This window comes from Giraffa tippelskirchi, chromosome 4, assembly GCF_054371585.1.
Source record: "Giraffa tippelskirchi isolate mGirTip1 chromosome 4, T2T-mGirTip1v1.2.pri, whole genome shotgun sequence".
Taxonomy (NCBI): domain Eukaryota; kingdom Metazoa; phylum Chordata; class Mammalia; order Artiodactyla; family Giraffidae; genus Giraffa; species Giraffa tippelskirchi.
In genome coordinates, this window is record NC_137278.1 from 5,673,511 (window position 1) to 5,694,996 (window position 21,486).

The window sequence follows — 21,486 nt, forward strand, 5'->3', positions numbered from 1 at the left end:
TGGAAGGAAGCCAGGCCTTCTAGAGCCACAGCGAGTGATTCCTGACTCTGAGAGAGCAGTAAACCCTCCCTACCAAGCCAGCTCTGTAATTCACAACATGGCTCAGAGTGGGCATTTAAATGCACAGCATCCGATAGCTCCCTATTTTGTGAGTCTTGCAAACTGGTGCTCAGCTCACCTGTGGTTGCTGCAGGAGTACAGGTACTTGTGAACATAAAACTTGACAAAATAACCAGTTGGCTTTTGATGCCCCCTATCAGTGTCCCAGGGCCAAATTTCACCTTGACTTAATGACAGTCTTGTTTCTTATTGCCATTCACTTTCTGTGCTGGTGGCTCAGATGGTAAAGCATCTGCCTACAATGCGGGAGACCTGGGTTCAATCCCTGGGATGGTAAGATCCCCTGGAGAAGGAAATAGCAACCCACTCCAGTACTCTTGTCTGGAAAATCCCATGGACCAAGGAGCCTGGTAGGCTGCAGTCCATGGGGTCACAAAGAGTCGAACATGAGTGACTTCACTTTCACTTTTCTATGCTGGGGATACAGCATCGAGCAAAATGGCCAACAGTTAGGACAGCAGGAACTGTACCTGTTCAGCACCTGGGACAGCGCCTCGATGTTCATTTGTTGCGTGCCTGACTCAGTGAATGAACCCAGCTCCTGCCCTCACTGAGCTTACCGGTACAGTCTAGGTGGTGCAGGGGACATGGGGACTGAGGCTGTAGCCAGAGACTGATCTTAACAAAGCTACAAAGTACAACAGGGCAAGGGGTACTGAAAGAGAGGTCCGTGGGTGACAGGGCTGCATGGCAGGAGGGGCTCACCCAGCTAGGGAAGTCATACAGGCTCTCCCAGCAAGCGAGTTCTCCTAGGGGTGAGCCCAGAGCCCTTGAAGCATCCTGAGGCCAGACTGAGGGGCTCCACGGTGGGCATCTGACCAGCCAGCCCCCTCCCCTGGCCTCCCAGTCTCCCACTCTGCTCTCCCACTCTACCTTGTAACAGGTGGGGGCCCTGGTAGATGTCCCCCCGTGCGGCCTCTCCCTGTAGAATGTCCAGCGGCCCCCAGGGCCTGCTGCAGTCAGACCCTTGCAGCCATCCCTCCATCAGGGTCAGCCTGGCCTTCAGCTTGGCAGCCTGGAGGGGTCAGGGAGGGAAGTGGGTGTGAGGCTGGTGGCCTGAAGTCCTGCTTGGACACCTCTGCTGGTTTCTTCCTGGCCTGCTGTCCCCCCAAGCGTTGCCTTCTCCAGTCCTAAACTGGGCCTCAAAGCGAAGGATACACTGGCCCTCTGAGAACCTACTATACCCACCCCCATCCTTGGAGCTGACCTTCCCTTCTTACACCCATGGCACCTACTGGCATTCAGCCAATCACACCTCTGCTCTGCTGAGGGGGGATGGGAAGGGAAGCCTCAGGAGGATTTCCGTCTGTCCTGCCATGTTCCCAGGACTTGGCATGGAGCAGACATGTTATCCTTGCAGACAGAGTTACAGTGCTTTGCTCCATCTCCTAGCCCCGTTCTTTCAATCACATGGACAATAAATGCATTTATGGAGCCCTTGCTAGGAGCCAGGAGTGAGCGACCACCGGTCACGCGCCAGCTCACGTTCACCTTGTAACCACCCTAAGGGGTGGGCGATACAGGTCCCAAGCTCTCTCCTTGATTCTGAAGTCCAAAATGCTCTGAAAATCCTCAAAGATTTCCATTCTGCGTAGGGTGGCAAAATCAAGTTTTTAAAAAAAAAATCCCTGAACTCATTTAGAACAAGGCTACCTATGACGTTTATTTCCCCTCTTGGTGTGAATATTCTGAACAAGGCTACCTGTGCTCTTTATCTACCCTCTTGGTGTGAATATTCACCTGTGTTCCTGCAGATGTATCAATGGGCTCGATTAGGGCAGCTGGCCCAGGCACCGCTGGGAGTGGTACCCAATATCCATCACGCACCATCCTATCTTTCTACAGAACCATCATTCCAAAAGCTGGCCTCACGATTTCAGGAAAGGGGTTGCAGGTCTGAGCCATCTCCATTTTGGAGTCAGAGAGACCCACTGAAGCTTACCAAGGCTGTCACCTGCCTGGACAGGTGACAACTAACAGGGTTGGGGGGTAATGCTCCTGGGGTCCAGAGGTCATGCTCCTGACCCCTGCTCCACGTCACCTCCTTGCTTGAGGTTCTACTTGTGTCCCAGCAGGATCATCGCCCTCCCTCTGACCCTCCCTACGAAGGGCCATCTGAGCCCTCATCCCCACTGAACATGAGTAAGTGTGAGACCTTGGCCTGGTAGTGGGGAAGGACACACGGCCGGGGCCATTTTTCTCTTGTCCACTCAGGAGCCAGGAAAGGGCAGAGGGGAGAGCTGAGCCAGATGGCTGGGTGGGCACAAGAAGGAGGTGGCCGGTGGTCCCAGACAGACCAAGGGCTCAGGATAAGTGGGCACTGACCAAGGGCTCAGGATAAGTGGGCACTTCCTGCCATCCAGCACAGAGCAGGCGCTCGCTGGGGGTGTGAAATGAACAGAAGGTGGAGCCAGCCTGGGCAGGGCCTAGACGGGGAGGGCTCACCTCCTCCTTCACCAGGGCGTAGCAGGTCGGGCACTCCTGGCACTGCGTACCGCTGGCCGTGAGGAAGAAGTTGTCCTGGCAGCGGTCACACTTGTAGCCCACGAAGCCAGGCCTGCACACACACGTGCTGTTCTCGTGGCACTGGGGTGAGGTGGCACCCAGCGGGGAGCACTTGCAGTCTGGGGGTTGTGTGTGCAGATGGCACTGGGTACCCTGATGGCCACCCCACACCAGAACCCCCAGGTCCCCTGCAACTCTAGCCACCCAGATGCTCCCAACCCCTGTGGACAGCTCAAGTACATTCCTGGGTCGTTCCCAGAAGACTGATTCAGAAGGTTGGAGGTGATGACCAAGAACCTGAGTTATTTCAGTGTCCCCGGGATCTAAGGACCAGGCAGGTTTAGGACGGCCACACAGTCCACGTATAAGTGAGACCCAGAGGGGTGATCTGATGGCCCCAGGCACTCAGGAGGTCAGTAGTAGCATCTAGGAGTAGATTCTGCACCCCTCCTCTGCTCTGTCAACTCACTCTACATTCCCACGGTTACTCCAAGAAGACCTGCCCCTTATCCGATCTGTCTCCCTCCTGCTGCTTGGCCATCTCCCCACTGATCCTCTTTCCTAGAAGCCTCCGTCTCCGGGCAGCCCGGGAAGGACCTGGCTTCCTTACCGCGGCAGCCCTTGACGGAAAAGCCGAAGAAACCCAGCTGGCATCGGTCACAGGTCTGGCCCTCGACACCTGGACGGCAGGGGCATTGCCCAGTCTTGGGGTGACACTGGTCCTCCTGGGAGCCCCACGGGTGGCATTTGCAGCTACAATAAAGGGAGGGAAGGAACCCAGGTCTGGGACAAGCTCTGGGCCATTCCTAGTCCTGCCTCTGCCATCTCAGGCTGGCGTGGGGCCTCGGGACCATGCCCTCTGTGGACGAGGTCCCATCTCTGTGCGGGAACATGTCCAACAGCCTCCTCCAAGCTGTGGCCCAGGAAGCACAGTCTCACAAAATTCTTCCCCTCCACCTCCCGAAAAAGGTATGGGGACATATCATATATACATCTTGGACTATACCTTTCAGTTGGAAAGTCACAAGGCAATTAGCATATTGAAAACATGAGACAGTCCGGTTGGAAAGAAACCGATTTGCTTCACGGGGCATGTCCCTGGAGTTCTCCGCTGCTCCCTAAAGATGCTATCTAAGCTGCTGCTGTGGCCACAAAGGTCACAGAGTGACCGAGTTACCGAGGAGGGAAGCAGAGACTGAACCAGCTCCCGCCTGTCTGGACATCCCTCAGGGCTGCTCTTGGCCTGCGTCCTGGGTTGGCAGGGCGCCAATTCTGACCCCCAAGGGACCGTCCCCTTGTCCCCCGTCAGTGCAGGGCACGGTGTACCTGGCAGTGGGCCCGGGATGACACAGGCCAGACGAGGCACCTCTCTGGAGGCTCCCTGGTGACTTCTTCCATCCTGAGGAGAGACCCAGGGGAAGGGCACCCCCAGCTGTGCCCCACTCACCGCTGGCAGCCCCTCCCGGGCTGGAGGTCGTAGAAGCCTGGGCTGCAGTGGCCGCAGTCCCGGCCGGTCACGTGAGGCAGGCAGGAGCACTGGCCGGTCACTGGGTTGCAGGGTCTCTGCTCACTGACTGAGCCCTCCGGGTTGCAGCTGCAGGCTGGGGGATGGGAGTAGGGGAAGGAAAGAGTGTCAGGGAACCCCGTAGATCATCTTTTTCACCTTGAGGGGGTCCCAGAGAGGCAGAGAAGGTGGGGAGCCCAGGGAGATGACTCCCATTCAGCTCAGACTCCTGAGGCATCTCTGAAAAAAGGCTCCAGGGCTGGGCGCTAGTCTCAACCCATTTTCTATGTCCCTGGAGAGACAGTCCAGATGGCCATGGTGGCAGGTGGCCCTTCTGAGCCCCCTACAGGCTGCAGAGAAGGCCCGAAACTAGGTTGCGGGTGTCAGGGGTAGACCCAGCTCCCACTGTTTTGGGTCACTTGACTCTGCTTTCCTGGGCCCCCCTAAAAACAAGAGGCTGACAGGGGCCGCGTGGGGCAGGGGCTTGGAGCAAGGTGGGGGCAAATGCTGAGCTTCTCCCTGGGGCATTCCTGGGAGCCTCCCATGAGCTGATGCACATCTTGAAGGCCCAGAGGGCTGAGCATCTTAGAAGACCAGGGGTGGGACAAATATGATGAGGGCCAGAGGCCCTCTGGGACAGTCCTAGGTGCCAAGAGCATGAGATCAGTGCTAAGTTATCCAGGCAGGAAAAAACAAACAAAAAAATCACAGGGTCAGAGTCGATCAGATCCAGAAGCTGAAAGAACCTCAGAGAAGAAAACAAACCCTTACACTTTCTCGACAAGGCAACAGAGAAGGTGAGTAACCTGCCTAAGGCTGCACAGGAGCCTTGCAGGACAGCTGGCTGGATCTGGTGGAGAAGGAGCCCGCCCCGCCCTGCCCTGTGGGCCTGGGAGCCAGGTACTTACGCAGGCATTTGTCTGCCGGCCGGGGGGCCAGGGCGCTCCCGTAGAAGCCTTCCCGACAGTGCCCGCAGTGGACACCCGTTGTGTTGTGCAGGCATCGCAGGCAGTGACCAGACAGGGAGTCACAGTTGCCCACAGCATTGGGGTCCACGTTTCCACTGCACTGACATGGCTGGCAGGGCTGGGGGGGCCCAGAGAGCCCCAGTGGGTCCCCAAAAAAGCCATCATCACAGATCTCACAGCGCCGCCCTGGGAAAGAAGAAGGCTTGTGTGGAGGAGCAGGAATGAGGGGCCTGGCCTGCTGGGTCCGTGAGGGGTGAGGGTGGGTGGGAACCCAAGAGACCTCCCACAAGGCTCCTCGTGGAGCAGAGCATGGGCTTTGGGGTCAAGCTGGCCTGGGGCCAGGGCCCAGCCAGGCCATCAGCTGGCCGTGTGGCCTTAAGTGAGCCTCTGGGCCTTGCTGAACTTGGACTCTATGTCTGCAGAGTGGGGACAATAAAGGCAGTGACCTCAAAGGACCCTTGAGAAGGTTTGGTGAGCAAAGCAGTAAGCCCAGATACTGGCACACAGTTCCCAATCAACAGCAGTGGCTGTTATCACCCATTCACCATCTTCAACCCCCTAGCCACCATATCCTCATTCACCATTCTCTTCATCAGCGCCTTGACCATCCTCCTCATCATATCATCATTATTGTCATCACGACCTTTGTCTGCAGAGATGAGTGGCGGCCAGATGATGCGGGGTCTGGTTGATTTTTCTTCCATGGCTGATTTAGCATTATTTATTTACGGTCGTGCTGTGTCCTCGTGGCTGCGCGTGGGCTCCCTCTAGCTGCGGAGTGGGGGGCCTACTCTCTTATCGCAGAGCATGGGCTTCCCGTGGCTGTGGCTTCTCTGGCTGCAGAGCAGGGCTCTAAGGTGCATGGGCTTCAGTAGTTGCTGCACATGGGCTCTAGAGCACGGGCTTAGTAGTCGGGGCACCGGGGCTTAGCTGCTCCACACCATGTGGGATCTTCTTAAACTCGCTTCTCCAGCATTGGCAGGTGAATTCTTTACCACTGAGCCGCCAAGGAAGCTCTGTGGACATCACCTCTATCATCATTTTCATCCATCATTCTCCGCTATGGTCACCATATTGACTGTTATCTTCCTCATGACCTTGAGCATCACTCTCCATCATCACTCAGCATCTTCGTCATCATCACCTTTATCACCATCTCCACCTTCATCATTAGCATCAACTCGATGGTCTTCATCATCTTCATCCTTATCTTGCTCATCCCTCTCTTTGTCGTCATCTTCCTTGTCTCCATCTTCAACATCACTGCCACCCTCCTCGTCACCATCCCCTCCCCCATCTCTCTCCCTCAGCCGGGGTTGCTTTTTCCCTCCTGGTTTCTGGCCCCTTTGCCTTTTCTGCTTCTCGTGGCTTCTGAACTCCCTCTGGACTGTCTATTTCCTACTCCTGCCCTGCTTCCTGGATTTGATCTGGAGCTGTGACTTCATCTTCCAGCCCTAGGGTTACTGTGAGTCTCAGAAAAGACAGTGTGTGAGGAGGCTTCTGGAGGGTCATGGCCTGGGAAGTCCACTCTGAACACAGATCAAGGGCCATCCTTGTACCCTGGGCTTCATGCAGTGTCAGCCTGTTCTTGGTAAACATGCCTACCTCTCTGTGCGTATCCGCATGAAACAGACGATGGGGGGACCTGGGAGTGGTAGGATGATGGGCATCTTAAACGATCTTCGTGCCTGTAGGCACTCACGTTCCTTTACACTTTTCCCAACAATTTACTCATTGGTTACAATGAGTGTTATTTAATTTACAATCTAAAAAGTAGCTACTGTCATTGTGAAAAATAGCTGTGGGCTCCCCACATTCTCAAAGTTCATCACTCTGGTGGAAATCAAATTAATGCGATGAAAGGCAGGCAACCTTGAACGTGGTGAGGGGGATGACTAAGGAGGAGGAGACAAAAGAGAGAAAAGGAAGGGAAAGAAAAATCTGAGCAGAGTTCAGAAGGTAGAGGCTAGGGTCTGGCTTTGAGACTGTGAAACAGAGATGGAGTCATATGGCCAAGGGGGAGACTGAAGCCAATGATGAAGAATGTGGTCCCTGCAGTTAACTTGCCATCCACCCGGGACCAGGAGAGGACAGTTCCCCGGCAGGAGGCAGCTGTGAGGGGTCAGGGTGGTAGGCAAGCAAGGCAGGCAAGGATCAGGACTTGAACACGGTCAGTCGCGGATCAGACTGCATGGGTGAGTCCCCTGTGTGCTGGGCTCTGGCGGGACCTGAAGGATGCTGGTGTGATAAAGACGTGGGCTGGCACACAGCTCTAATGTCCACCCTCGCATCCTTCCCAGGGCTCCTCCTGTGCACAGCAGTGCCCTCCTCCCCCGAAGTCCCTCCCTTCTCTGTCCACCCTCTCTGACTGAGTGGAGTCCCCTTGAGTTGTAGGCCAGGGGAAGCCACAGATGGGGAGCCAGGGAATGTGGGGACGGTTATGGAAACCAGAGGCAGCATGATGGCAGGGGCAGGGTCCTAAGGTGGGACCTTGCCCCCTCAGTTCTTGGGGACCCCTGCTCTGGAGCACCTCCCCAACCTGCTAGCTGTCAGGGAGCTGCTTTCAGCGTTTTTTTTTTCTTGTCACACTACATGGCATGCGGAACCTCCCTGACCGGGGATCGAACCTGCAACCCCTACATTGGAAGCATGCAGTATTAACCACTGGACCACCAGGGAAGTCCCAAGGGAGCTGCTTTCAGCGTGGTCCCAAATGTAGAACCAGGTATCTGAGATCACGGGAACGTTACGCCAAGTGAAACAAACCAGACACAAAAGGACAAATATCGTCTGAGTCCACCTACCTGAGGTGCCTGGGATATTCACATTCAGGGAGACAGAACTAGAACGGTGGATGGGGGGGAGCTCTGAGATAATCATTTAATGGGTTTGAAGCTTCTATTTAGGATGATAAAAAATTCTGTGGGTGGACAGCGGTGATGGTTACACAACACCATGAATGTACTTAAGGCACCTGAATTGTACACTTAAAAACAGTCAAAATGGCAAGTTTCATGTTATGTGTACTTTTCTAAAATTTTAAAAGTCAGTAATGGCAAATATAAAAAAAAAAACACTGAATTGCACACTTTAAATGGGTGAGTCGGGGGGGGTATATGAATAATATCTCAATAAAGCTCTTGTGTGCTTTTTTTTTTTTTTTTTAAAACAATCAGCTGTCTAGAATGACTCTGCTTCCTGGAGCAGGAATGGGGAACAGGGAGAGGACTGGGGCTGGGGGAAGTTTTGCACCACACATTACCTGGCGACATTTAAAAATTATTTATTTATTTGTTTCTGTGTTCGCTTTTGGGCCACCACGCCGCACGGCGTATGGGATCTTAGTTCCCCAACCAGGGATCGATCGAGGCCCACGGCACTAAAAGCTCTGAGTCCTAACCACTGGACTGCCAGGGAATTCCCATGGCGACATTTTTTAAAGCCAATAGTTCAGTGAGAGGTTTTCCACCCTAACTATGTAAAAGAATCACTCGGGAACGTGACAAGAGTATAGATTCCTGAGCTCCATCTTAAGCTACTAACTCAGGCTCTGTGGGTTGAGGCAGGGCTGGACATGACGATTTCCAAACTCCCACCTGGATATGCTCAGTGGTCCAAGTTCTGCCAGGAACCCACAGCAGCCCTCGGCCCTGGCTATCAGACTCTGAGACTCAGGATTCCCAAAGGTCAGACCTGACACCCCTAAGCTAGGCCCTCCCTCAACTGTGGACCCAGGACTCACTCCTGGAGCTTTGGCAGAGGCAGGGTCCCCGGGTACTCACCTCTCTGGCTCAGCGGGCAGTGGGTACACACCACTTCTCCGATCTCTGGGATGGTCGTGCAGGCCAACTGCCCGGGGCATGGACAGGGCTGGCAGTCGTCGGCCTGGCCTGTGAAGGGGTTGCCATAGAAACCTGGCAAGCAGCGCTCACAGGACGGGCCCTCGGTGTGGTGGCCGCACAGGCAGATCCCTGAGGGGCGAGACAAGCATCTGGTCACCACCGCCTGAACCCAGACGCTGCACAAGACAGCGGGCGGGCTCCTGGACAGGGGGGTCACTGAGCACATCCTGGGATGGGAACTGAGGTGGCAACCCTTCCACAGTGGAAGCAGCATGGCCCAGGGATGAAGCATCCACCTGGGTTCACGTCCACCACTTACTGACCGTGTGAACCTGGGCACCCCTGGGCCTCAATCTCCTTACCTGCAAAATGGGCACACATGACTCTGATCTCAACAGGTTTTCATCACAATTCAGCGCAGCCATGCACAGTCTCTGACACACAATTATTACTGTCATCATTATTATTTGATAATCCAAAACCTATAACTGAACCAGCTGATGATACCGCTAGCTTTTGCTTTTAGTATTCCTTTTCCCCTTCCTCAGTGGCTTCTTTATTTTGTAAATTCAAGCCTCCAAGCCCTCTTAAGCTCAGGCACAGTGACACAGACCCAAGATTCTGGTCTTAATGTGAGGAAATCCATTTAGGGGGTCTGTGGGTTTCCAGAGGCTACCTTGGTCTCATAGAATGGAACTCCTCCCTCCCTGCCCACTGGTTGCTATTTATTTATTTAGGACTGATCTTCAGTTACCCGACCAGGGATTAAACCCATGCTCCCTGCAGTGGAGGCATGAAGTCTTAACCACCGGACCACCAGGGAATTCCTGCCCACTGGTTTCTAATGAAGGGGACACTGCAACCCCCCTTCTCTAGCGCCATGGCATCTACAGTCTGTTCAGAGCCACTCCCAGGGACTAAGGGAGGAGCCTGGCTAAGAAGGGGTTAAGCAAGACCATCTCTTCCCAGAGGCGCCCCCCAGCAGCACTCATCAAGGACTGGGGTGAACAGGAGGAAAGAGAGAGGACCCGAGGTGGACAAGCAGAGCATGGGTGGCATCCAGGGGGTGCTTTCCATGGTCTCTGTCTCTGCCCAGCGCCCACACACTCACTACTTCTCCATCTGCCCAGGAAGGGCAGCAGTAGCCGCTGTGCCCTGCCCCCTTTACAGATGAAGACCTGCCTAAATGGAGCTGGAAGTTGTGCCAAGGCAGGGGGCTCCGAGGGACGACAAACCCGTGCCATCTCATGAGATGACCCTAGCGGAGCCTCGCATGGAAGGATCACGAGGCTCCATCTGGCTCAATTAGTGATGCCTGCCTGGGCCAAGAGGGAAGGAGCCCCTCATGTTGTGGGTGCTCCCCCAACCCCGGCCAGCCTGCTGATTCCCAGACTACTGTCCTTTGACAGCGGGGAAAAGGCATTTCCCTTTGCAGAGACGGTAGAAGCTGCAGAAGAGCAGCAGGGCGCCGCCCTCCCACCTCCCGTGTGAGAGGCCAGTGTCCAGCCCCAGTCCGGCAGCTCCGGCCCAGGACCCGTGGTCTCCCCGCTGGGGTTTCCTCTGCTGCAAATGGGGGTGACCGTCGCTGGCAGTGACCTGCGAGAGGAGCAGCTCTGCCACCTACTGGCCAAGCCACCTCTCTGCACTTTGGGTCCTGCACCTGTAAGATGGGCCCAGAAGGGTCTCAGCACCTCCAGGGCTTTTTGCAGGATCCAACAATACAGCTTATAAAAAGGTGCCTAGCACATGGAGGAACTTGAGGGCACCATCTTATCAGTATCAATGATCACTCACACGCACACAGCCCCGTTCAGGTCAGTGTTCTTCTCGCTGTTCTGGGTGTAGCCCAGGTGGCCTGGGGGTGGCGGAGGTGCAGGGAGACTTACCTGTGTTGGAATCACAGGTGCCATGCTGGTTACAGGTGCAGGGAACACAGCTGGCATAGGGACCCCCCAGGGGCGTGTCCCTCTTGTATCCTGGAGCGCAGGACTCACAGAACTGGCCGGTGTAGCCTTGGGGACACGAACAAGTCTCCACCCAGGAGGCTGGTGGGGAGAGCCCCCGCCGGGCGGATGTGAGCCGGACCTCAGTCAGCAGCACGGGGCCTGCAGAGAGAGAGAGAGAAGGAGACAGCTCCATGCACGTATTTCTCCCCCAAACCTTCCCACTCACCTATGTAAGGGTACTCACCCATGTACACAAAGGCAGCAAAAAGGACAAAGGGCAAAGGAAAAATTGGTAACTTTCAGAAGGAGAAATATATATGGCTGGGAATTTTACAAAAAGATGCTTAGTCTCACTGGTTATTAAAGATATGTACATTTATGGGACTTCCCTGGTGGTTCAGTGGCTAAGACGCTGCTCCTAATGCAGGGGCCCCAGGTTCGAGCCCTAGTCAGGGAACTAGATCTCACATGCTGCAACTAAGAGTTTGCATGCCAAAAACTAAAAGAAGGTCCCACATGCTGCAAGTAAGACACAAATAAATAAATAAACAGCCAAATAAATAAATAAATATGTACATATAACCACTGATATTGTTCACAACCCTCAGCTTGGTGAGCATTTTCCAAAGTAGTGACAGTGGAGGATGGGGACTTGGGGAACTCACGCATGGGGATGTATGAAGATGAACTGGGAGCCTCTAGTAACAGAGGAGTAGCTCCTATCAGACCAACTTTCCCACGGAAAACTACTAGAAACTTGCGGCAAAATAGAAAAACTATCTGTCAACTCTAGAGGAAAACTAGAACAGGCAAATAGGCAAGGAGAGTGGACACCTGGCATCAAAATATAGATTGGTACAGCCTTGCTGATGCAAAATTTGGCAGCACGCATTAAAACAGAAAATGTACACTTTTTGATCTCACATTTCCTTTTTGAGGAATCTGTCCTGAAGGCATGCTTGCATGAGGATAAAAGACCTTTATATGAAGCTTCCCTGGTGGCTTAGATGGTAAAGAATTCACCTACAAGGCAGGAGACCCAGGTTCGATCCCTGGGTCAGGAGGATCTCCTGGAGGAGGAAATGACAACACACTCCAGTATTCTTGCCTGGGAGATCCCACGGACAGAGGAGCTGGTGGGCTACATGGGGTCGTGAAGAGTCAGGCCCGACTGAGCAACTAACACACACACACACACACACACACACATCTTTGTTGCAGTATGTGGGCTTTTTAGTTGTGGCACATGAACTCTTATTTGCAGCATGTGGGATCTAGTTCTCTGACCAGGGATCGAACCCAGGTCCCCTACGTTGGAAACATGGAGTCTTAGCCACTGGACCACCAGGGGAATCCCCATATGGTTATTTTTAAATATCATTCACTTCCTTTTTATTTATTCTCTGTATTACAGTTAACATATCATACTGGTTTTTAAAAATTGTGTCTAGGTAGGTTATAATATCTGTGAATTTCATTCCCAGATAGTAAAGGGGTGCATGTGTGTGTGCTCAGCCGCTCAGTCATGTCCAACTCTCTGTGACCCCGTGGACTGTAGCCCTCCAGGCTCCTCTGTCCATGGGATTCTCCAGGCAAGAATACTGGAGTGGGCTGTAATTTCCTCCTCCAGGGGATCTTCCCAACCCAGGGATCGAACCTGCATCTTCTACACTGGCAGGTGGATTCCTTTATCATTGAGCCACAGATCTACTCTAAACATGGATACAGAGGATGCCTTGTCTAGGCACATATAGGCACGGGGCAGGGGGGGAGGGGAGAGAAAGTATATTAGGGAGGAGGGAGGAACCAGGGACAGTCAGAGGACCATCAAGGCGATCACCTAGTGACCAGGATGAGAGGTGGTGAGAAATTTGGCTTGAAGCTGTGATGACTCAGCGGGCTGGTGGAGAGGGTTTAGAAACCAGGCTTTTTCTAAGTGCAACACCTCCAATGACCAGCAGGGGGAGGGGAATCCTGGCCTGGCCCCTGTGGTCAGCATCATAGAAGGGCCCTCCAGGGTCCAGCCTCCTGGCAGTGGTGGATTCCACCCTGCTGTGGCCATGTCAGGTTCTTGGCTTCTTTGTGTCCCTTAGAGCTGTCCGTCCTCAGGCCCCTCACCTGTCCAGCCCCTGCCTCTGCCCTCAGCATCCACTCCTGCTGCCCTTACTGGTTATATGACCTTGGGCAAGTGTCTCGACCTCTCTGAGCCTCAGACCCCTTTGTGCTAAAGTGGGGACGATAATCTCCAGCTGTGAAGACTCCATAAGGCTATGATGAAAGAGCCCCCGGGGGCCTAGCTGGGGAGTGTCCTGGTCATTACTGACTGGAAGAGCTGGTGCTGTGGCCGCTGGTCCAGATGCGCAGAGCAGTCAGGTTGGCGAGCACCCGCTGGAAGTGGAAGGGGGGCAGCGGAGGGTCCACGTCCTCGGAGGTCTCCTGCAGTCTGGCCGGGGGAGGAGTCAAAGCAGATTCTGAGGCCGGGGTTGGGGGGGAGGGGGGAGGGGGGCAGCTGGTACCAAGAACCCCCTGGCAGGAGCCCCCAGACTACAGGGGAATGGATGTGCCTGGATCTCAGGGCCCACCCTGATCACCCGATCCCATCACTCAGGACACAGCAGGACACTTACAGGAACTTCAGCCGTACCTCCCCCGCCTGCCCGGAGTCCGGGGTGCGGGGTGAGCTGGAATGCCGCAGAGTCAGGGCCAGGCCCGCCCCTTCCAGCCTCAGCTCTATGGAGAGTGGGGAGTCCCCGTCGGGGACCCGGAAGGTCAGTGTGAGGGGCTGCCCGTAGCTGAATCGCTGATCTCCCAGAAATTTCTCTGAAGACAAGAGACGAATGCTTTGATAGTCTTCACTTAATTAGCTGGACTTTTAATGTCTATATTGATTTTATTGGCAATTAAACCTTCAAAAGATAAAACTACAAACTCAAAGGGACCCTGCACAGAAGATCCTGAGGGTGGCCATCCCACATCTCTGCAGCCAGAGCTGGCTTCCAGGGCATGTGACCCTGCCAATCACCGGGGGTCCCACAACCAGTTTAACACTCTGCTGTTGCAAGATCTTGACACTCTTTTTTTTAAACTTATTTTATATTGGAGTATAGCCGATTAACAATGTTGTGATAGTTTCAGTGGGGATAGCAAAGGGACTCAACCATACACATACATGTATCCGTTCTTCCCCAAACTCCCCTCCCATCCAGGCTGCCACATAACATTGAGCAGAGTGCCATCTGCTATACAGTAGGTGCTTGTTGGTTATCCTATCTTGACATTCTTAAGACTTTTGTCTTGGAACTTGGCTTTTGGAAGTGATGTGTCATGGGACAAGGGAGTCCGTGCGGGAGCAGAGGAGATACAGTGTGCGTGGTGGTGGAGATACCATATGTCTGGTGGCACCTGTCAGCCCGTTCACGTAGCACTCACGATGCCAGACGCCCCAAGAGCTCAGAGTGCTCAGGGACCCACGTATGTGGGAGTTCAATGAGGCTCCAGCAAGTCTCAGGTAAGAGAGCTACATGCGCGACTAGGCTGGGGGGTTGATGGCCCCCACGGGCCACACTCCACGGGAATCAGAACTTGCTTCTAGCTGAAAAAAGGCAGCCACACCAAGGACCAAGGGGCTCTCACCCAGTCTTCTGACTCTGTCGTTTCTCTGTATTAGTCAAGCGCTTAAATATAGTCCATGGGATCGTAGAGAGTCGGACACGACTGAGAACTTTCACTTTCACTTAAGCGGAAAACCATGGCTCAGAAGGAGAGGGGACCAGTAGACACCCCATCATTCCTTCCTTCAGGCCTCTGCCCTCAGGGAGGAAGGGGCCATGAGCAGAGGGGTGCGGCCACCTTGAGAAGCTGGAAAAGGCCAGGGAAGGGACTCTCTCCCAGAAGCTCTAGGGGGAACACAGCCAGCCCACAACCTTGATTTCAGCCCAGCAAGTTCCTTTCAGACTTCCGGCCTCCAGAACACTAAGGGAACACATTTTTAACCACTGGGTTGGTGGCGCTTTGTGAGATGGCCACGGGGCAGGGCCACGGGGCAGGGGCACGGGCAGCCCCGCCCCTGCCTGTGCCAGCGGGTACCTGGTGCTGCGAGCTCCGCCTCCTCGTCCTCGGGGTCCAGGAGGAGCCCCCCCGAGCTCCATCGTGCAGGGTGCCCTGGGTCCCCCGCGCTTCCGGCCCGCCAGCCCTCGGCTCCTGGACAGCGAACACACACATGCCCCCCGTGAGGCCCTGGAGGGTGGCCTGTGCCCCCTCCCACTTCTCACCCGTCCCTGGGTCCCAGGGACGACCCCCAGAGGCCTGAGTGCCGCCTGAAACAGCAGGGCCCAGAGAGGGAGAGATTGTTCCAGAGACAGGTCAGCTGGGGCGGGGAGCCGGCTGGTACCTCGTTCTGTGCCCAGACCTAGGCAGCTTGGAGCCCCAACCCAGGGGTGGGACATGGCCCCCGGAGAAGCTAGAAGCTTCAGGGACTTGCCTCTGTAGGAGCATGGTCATGGCTGACCTCTGAGCCTGCCCTGCCCCATCAACGGACTTTGAGCACATACGAGGACATGGCCCCAGAACCCCACGGTGGGCCGTCTCTAATGAGACTGGGCTTGACCTGGTTTTCAGGTCTTTAGAGAATTTCATCGCCCATGACCTCACCGCCCCTGTCCTTCCAAGTGTGTGTGCCACGAACCTCACTGCATCCAAGGAGGCCCCCTGGTTAGGAAGTGGCCAGGCGGGGGTGGGAACCCAGTCCCAGTTCGGTCCACTTCCCTCCCCCCACTCCAGCAGTTCACCAAGCAGTCAGGCACAGAGCAAGGGGCCTCCAGGGGAGACTCTCCAGAAGACAGCTGGAGAATAGGGTGGCGCCCTGGGGCTCCCGAGGGGTGAGGAGGGAGGCAAGAAGAGAGGGAAAGAGGTCAGAAAGGGGAAGCCCGGGTCTCCTCGGTGCTAGGCTAGGTTCTGCCCCCTTGCTGGCTGTGTGACCCTGGGCAAGTTACTTAACCTCTCTGGGGCCAGGTTCTCATATGCAAAAGGGGGGGCGATGAAGTACTTATGGCCCCAGCAGCAGTTCTCAAAGTTGGTCTGAATACCCTGGGAGATCCCTAAGACTCTTTCAGGGGAGTCCATGAGGTCAAACGATCTTCTTAGTAACATTAAAATGTCATTTTCATTTTTCGCTCTCTTTCTCACGCTGAGAATTTTCCAGAAGCAACAAGATGTGTGGTATCACAACAGACTAAACTGCAGAAGCCGTGGTAAGAATCAGCTAACTTCTAAGCCAGAGCTTAAAGAGATGCGCAAAAACGTGAAATGAGGAGCACCACTCTTCTCAAAGTTTTTTTGTCTTTTTTTTTTTTTCAACTTTTTGGCTGCACCGCATGGCATATGGAACCTCAGTTTCCTGACCACAGATCGCACCTTCAGCCCCTGCAGTGGAAGTGCTGGACCACCAGGGATATCCCCAAGTTTTCTGTCTTTTAAAAAGTTATTTTTCACAGGTGGAAGTTATTTTTTGTTGTAAGTTTTCTATGGTCATTTGTAAATGAATTGATGCACAGATACTTTAACATTACTGTTTTAACGTCTAGTACAGAAGACACAACCCGCATAAACAAAAGGACTTGGAGGTTTTCTCTGATTTTCAAGAGCATAAAGGGATCCAGAGATGCAGAAGTTTGCGAACTGCTGGTCGAGGGTGTTTGTGAGATCACGTGGGATGCTGAGACTGAATCGCCAAACCCGGGGCCGAGTGAGAAAGGTCACGATGCTCTCCTAGGATTTTTTAAATGAGTCCCATCTGATGCTGACATCCTTGACTCCGGGCCAGGTGACCACAGTGCTGTCCCCATTCCAAACCCCTCTCAGTCCAGCAGAGGGTGCACTGCCTCCTGCATCTGGGGCACCCCAGAACTGGCTCTGAGGCGCCATCTCCCTGGAGGAGATGCTGGAGGTGGGGTTGGGGGAGGTTCAGTGGGGCGTGGCTGGGACCCACTCAGGCTATGATGTTTGGCAGAGTTCAGAGCTCCACTGCTTTCTTGCTCCAAAGATCCACCTGGAACTGGGGACCCTGGACCCTGGACTCAGAAAGAAGGCTGCGCACAGCCATGAAGAGCAAAACTCAGGAGCTGATGAACCTGGGGTGCCAACAGCTAAGCTATGTCACCTCCCTTTTCTGGGCCTTGGTTGCCCCATCTGTAGAATGGGAAGGAGAGTATCTACCTGCCAGGGAATCCCCCAGGTTCCATGCACGTAACGAGCTCAGCAGGGTGTCAAGCATATAGCAGGTGCTCAATAAATGGAGGCCAGGGGGCCAAGCCTGGATCCCCAGCACTAGGATACACCAAGGGGTCCGAGGAGCAAATGAAAATCCCTCTCAGACTCCAAAGCTGCCATATACCCATCCCCTCCCCGCTCCTACCAGAGACTGAGGAAGTCGGCAAAGACTGGAAGGGAGCCAAGGGTGCAGGAAGGTGCCGGGCGTGCAGAAGGGCACAGAGGGGCATGGCCACTGCGCGGGCCTGTGGGAGACGCCGGGGCTGGGGCCTGAGGTTGCCCCTCCTTTGCACCACCCCTCATCACTGGATGTCCCCAAAGCAGGACTGCCCATCCCGCCTGGGCTGGGAGCAGAGCCCTCAGAGGCGGCTGTGGGGAGCACTTCTTACCCTGGCGGAAGTCGGAGAGGATGTGGTGCTCCTGGAACTGGGCAGCGGCTGCACACACCTTGGAGTGGCCGTAGCAGAAGCAGCTGCTGCAGCCGGCTGGGTTGTGGGGCTGCAGGTTAAACGCGCCCGGACGGCATCTGCAAGGGAGGTGGGACACGCCCCCGGGGCCCAGTGAACTGGCTACGTTCAGGGAGCCCAGCTAGACCAACTGCAGCCCGGAGTCACTGGGGCATTTTCTTTAATTTCAAATTTAGAGAAGGGGTGCAAAGATGATAGACACTAGTTTCCATGGCCTCTTTACCCAGCTTTTCCTAATTTTAACGTCTGACCTTACCAGAGCGAGCTTATCGCAACCAAGAATTTAACATTGATTCATGTTATTTACTAAATCCTACATATTATTAGGATTTCTCCCCTTTTCCCACAAATGTCTGTTTTCTGCTTCAGGATCCAATCCAGGGCATGGTGTTGTGTTTCACTGTATCTTTAATCTCTCCTCTGTCACAGCTCCTAGGTGCTTCTTTGATACTTTTGACAGTACTGGTCAAATACTTTGTAGCATGCTCTCCATTTGGGTTTATTTGAGGTTTTTCATAATTAGCCTGGGGCCAAGGGTTTGGGGGGAGAGACAGAGGTGAAGTGCCCTTCTTGTCACATCTTACTGGGGTAACTGATACCCGTGTGATGTCCTGGTCACGTATGACATCACTGGGGATGTTAACCTTCACCACTTGGTTAAGGCGCTGGCTCCCATGTTCCTCCACTGCAAAACTGCCATAGTTCAGTTGTCACAAGCAAGTCACTAAATCCATCCCAGACTCAAGAGGAAGGGAATGAAGCTCCACCTCTGGCAGAGGGAAGTAATCAAAGAATTGTGGACCTATGAGTAGGTAGTAAAGTTTTGGGGGGTGGGGCACAGGGTATGAGGGATCTTAGTTCCCCAACCAATGATCCAACCCACGCCCCGTGTTGTGTAAACTTGAAGTCCTAACCACTGGACCTTCAGGGGAGTCCCAGTCATTGGTAAATTTTTTGAGGGAGATGTTTGGGGGCTACGCAAATATCTTGTTTCTCCTTCAAGTTCTGCCCACGAACTTCAGCATTTATCAGCGGCTCTGGCCTAAGTGACTGTTACTCTGATACTCTGTGATTCTGTATTCCCCTCATTCTTTCTCCATCTCTAATTCTTCTGCGGAATTCTTCTGCAAGGAGGATTTGTCCCTGTGTATTTATTTATTCAGGCATCTATTTATGTCAGTGTGGACTCATGGATATTTATTTTATTCTTGGGTTATAATCCAATATTGTCATTATTTATTTTGTTCCAGCTTTGGGAACTCTTTCAGGTTGGCGCTCATGTCCTTTTGACACAGGCTTCCATCCTGGTTTGGGGTTTTGGGGGGTTTGTTTTTGTCTGGTTTTGTTTTTAAGCACTTCTCTGCTTTCTACAAAATGCTCCAGGCTCATCTTGTATTTTCCCAACCCCAGCCTCAGAATCAGCCATTTTCCCAACGAGCCCTGCAGAAGCCTTTTACAAATGCAGATTCCTGGTTTGCACGATGTTGCAGGGGTGAGGGGGTGCCCAGAAACTCCATTCAGACCAACCCAGGTGGAGGAATCTGATTCATGAGAATCTGCCAGTTACCTCAATGCTGGACTGCTCCAACAAACCTGTCACCCAGTCCTCCCATTTCACAGATGGGTAAAGTGAGGCTGAGAGGCGAACCTCCTCAAGGTAGAGGCAGTAGACTAGAATTAGTGGGATCTAGCCCCCCAACTCCACTCTGTCTCTTCAACTTGAGAGGTCTTGTGAGAGGAAGACCCAGGAGGGTGTCCACCTCCCACTCCATGACCCACAAGCCACACGCAGACAAGGTGAGGAAGAGGCCTGGGGCTGCCCAAGGTGAGAGTCAAGGCTGGGCGTCTTCCTGACCCAGTAGAGGCCCAACATGATCTGGCAAGAGTGGAATCCACAGTGTACTGCTGGGCCAGGTTCCCCCACATAGTCCGTGGCCAGAGGATCAAAGAGGCCCTGGCACACCCCACACTGGCTGCAAAGGCTGCAGAGGTCAGAGATGAAGCCAGGAAGACGAGACAAGTATGCCCAAGAACATAAACCCACATTTGTCTGCCAGCCCGCTGCTGGGCCTAGGAGGCCCCGGAACACCTGAAGCAGGAAGTTTAGGGAAAAGCCCTTCTGCCTCATTGAGCTTTAGAGGCTCCATTTGTACCATGACAGGATGGCAAAGATGGCAAACAAGTTTGAGTCTCAGCTCAATTGGCTGGAGCTTCTTGGAGTAGGGCATAGAGAAGGATTCTAAGGTTACAGGAGAGCTTATGGTAAAGATTGCTGTGGTCCATTAGTGATGTCTGCCCTGGATGTGGGATGGGAGGGTTGTGGTAGTGCTCCGTTAGTGATGTCTGCCCTGGGCCGGAGATGGGAAGATTGTGGTATGAATAAGATGTGTTTGCTATCCCTGGATTAGATGATCTCTCCTATCCCTTCTAGCTCTTTCTTTTCAAGAAGATGTATTTTCACAGCTTATGAACTATCCGTGGTAATGTATCACAGTATAAGCAGTGTCATAAAATCTTTAGATGACTTCCTGGGTGTCAGATTCGCTGTGCTCTAAGAAGAGAGCCAGGTGGTGAGGCTGCCCAAGTCTGGGAGGACCACGCCCCTGTTCCTCCCACCACCACTGAGGTCACTGTCAGCAGGCTCATTATTAGATTGGTTCACCTACCTGTCACACAGGCTGCCTTCCACGTTCTCTTTGCAGGGGCAGCGCCCACTGTGGGGATCACAGGTGCCCAGGCTGCCTGCAGGATTGCAGGTACAGGGTCTGCCAAAGAGACAGATAAGAGGAGGGTGTCCAACGAGAGCTCCAGAGTGGGAATAGCCCATCTCATTGGAAGGAATCTCTCTATCCTTCTCAATGCACAAGAGGAACAGGAGGCAAGCTGACCCAAGAGCCTGCCCCCTGGTTTCCACTGAGCAAAGGAAGTGACCTATTCACTCATCTGAATAGCTAACCATCTGCCCCCTCCCACCCGCCTGTCCATCCATCTGTCCATTCATCCACTCACTCCTCCATCCTTCCATCCACTGATCCATGTCTTCATCCTTCTATCCATCACCCACCCACCTATTCTCTCAGCCATCCAGGCATCCTTCCATCCACCCACCCATCTACTCATCCATCCGACAAGGCATGGTCCCTGTCCTCACAGAGCCTAGAGTCCAGTGAGGATGGACAGGCAAACAGGTAGATGCTGGACTTTGATACAAGCTACAGGAGAGAGAACATACAAGAGGCTATGGCAGCACCAATGAGATGCCTGGAGTGGGGACAAAGTCGGGAGATTGTACCTCGGTTGGAAACTAAAGAACAAGTAGGACTTTGATCAGACACAGGCCAGGAAGAGGTGGCAGTGGGTGTTGAGAGAGGGGAGAATGCTCTGGGTCAGATGAGTGGCATGTGCAAAGGTCCAGAGGCCAGAGAGACCCTGGAGAAGCATCCCGGTCCCCACCCAATGGCAAGTTTTACTCTGGAACCACTGGGTATTTTGCGAGAGATCTGAGACTCCCCTACCTTCCCAATGCCATTTCCACTGCCTTTCAAATATACAAGAAGACTGTTGAAATTAACCAAAGCCAAGTTCAGTTAAAAGTGCTTCTGAATTTATAACGCCTTCATTTTCTTGGTCACTGTGTATTTTCTCAATCAAGTGATAGCAGATGTGTTAGATCCCTCTTCTGAGGTCCAGACCCCAGCAGCCCCTGTCTGTCTCTCTCCCCATCAATGGCCCCCCCACCCCGAGCACTGCAGACTCAGCATCTTCCTGGGCTGTCTTCCTCTTGCTATGAATGGCTTCCCTTTGCCAAGGTGCCCAAAGCAGAACCTCGGGGATCAGCCTTCATTCCAGCTTCCTCTTCTGCTCCCT

The 21,486-nt window shown here is 53.8% G+C and overlaps 1 protein-coding gene across 2 annotated transcripts in view; it reads right to left on the minus strand.

Moving 5' to 3' along the window:
• LAMC3 (laminin subunit gamma 3) overlaps positions 1-21,486 on the minus strand; it is a 65,454-nt gene that overhangs the window by 16,534 nt on the left and 27,434 nt on the right. For both annotated transcript variants that reach the window (XM_081594771.1, XM_081594770.1), the window contains exons 7-18: positions 20,286-20,384; positions 17,542-17,678; positions 14,972-15,085; positions 13,513-13,705; positions 13,210-13,328; positions 10,826-11,044; positions 8,880-9,068; positions 5,038-5,283; positions 4,073-4,226; positions 3,236-3,378; positions 2,566-2,744; positions 994-1,135 (exon numbers count right to left, since the gene is read on the minus strand). In XM_081594771.1, coding sequence (XP_081450897.1) covers positions 994-1,135; positions 2,566-2,744; positions 3,236-3,378; positions 4,073-4,226; positions 5,038-5,283; positions 8,880-9,068; positions 10,826-11,044; positions 13,210-13,328; positions 13,513-13,705; positions 14,972-15,085; positions 17,542-17,678; positions 20,286-20,384 — 1,934 coding nt within the window. The remainder of the gene's footprint in view (positions 1-993; positions 1,136-2,565; positions 2,745-3,235; positions 3,379-4,072; positions 4,227-5,037; positions 5,284-8,879; positions 9,069-10,825; positions 11,045-13,209; positions 13,329-13,512; positions 13,706-14,971; positions 15,086-17,541; positions 17,679-20,285; positions 20,385-21,486) is intronic.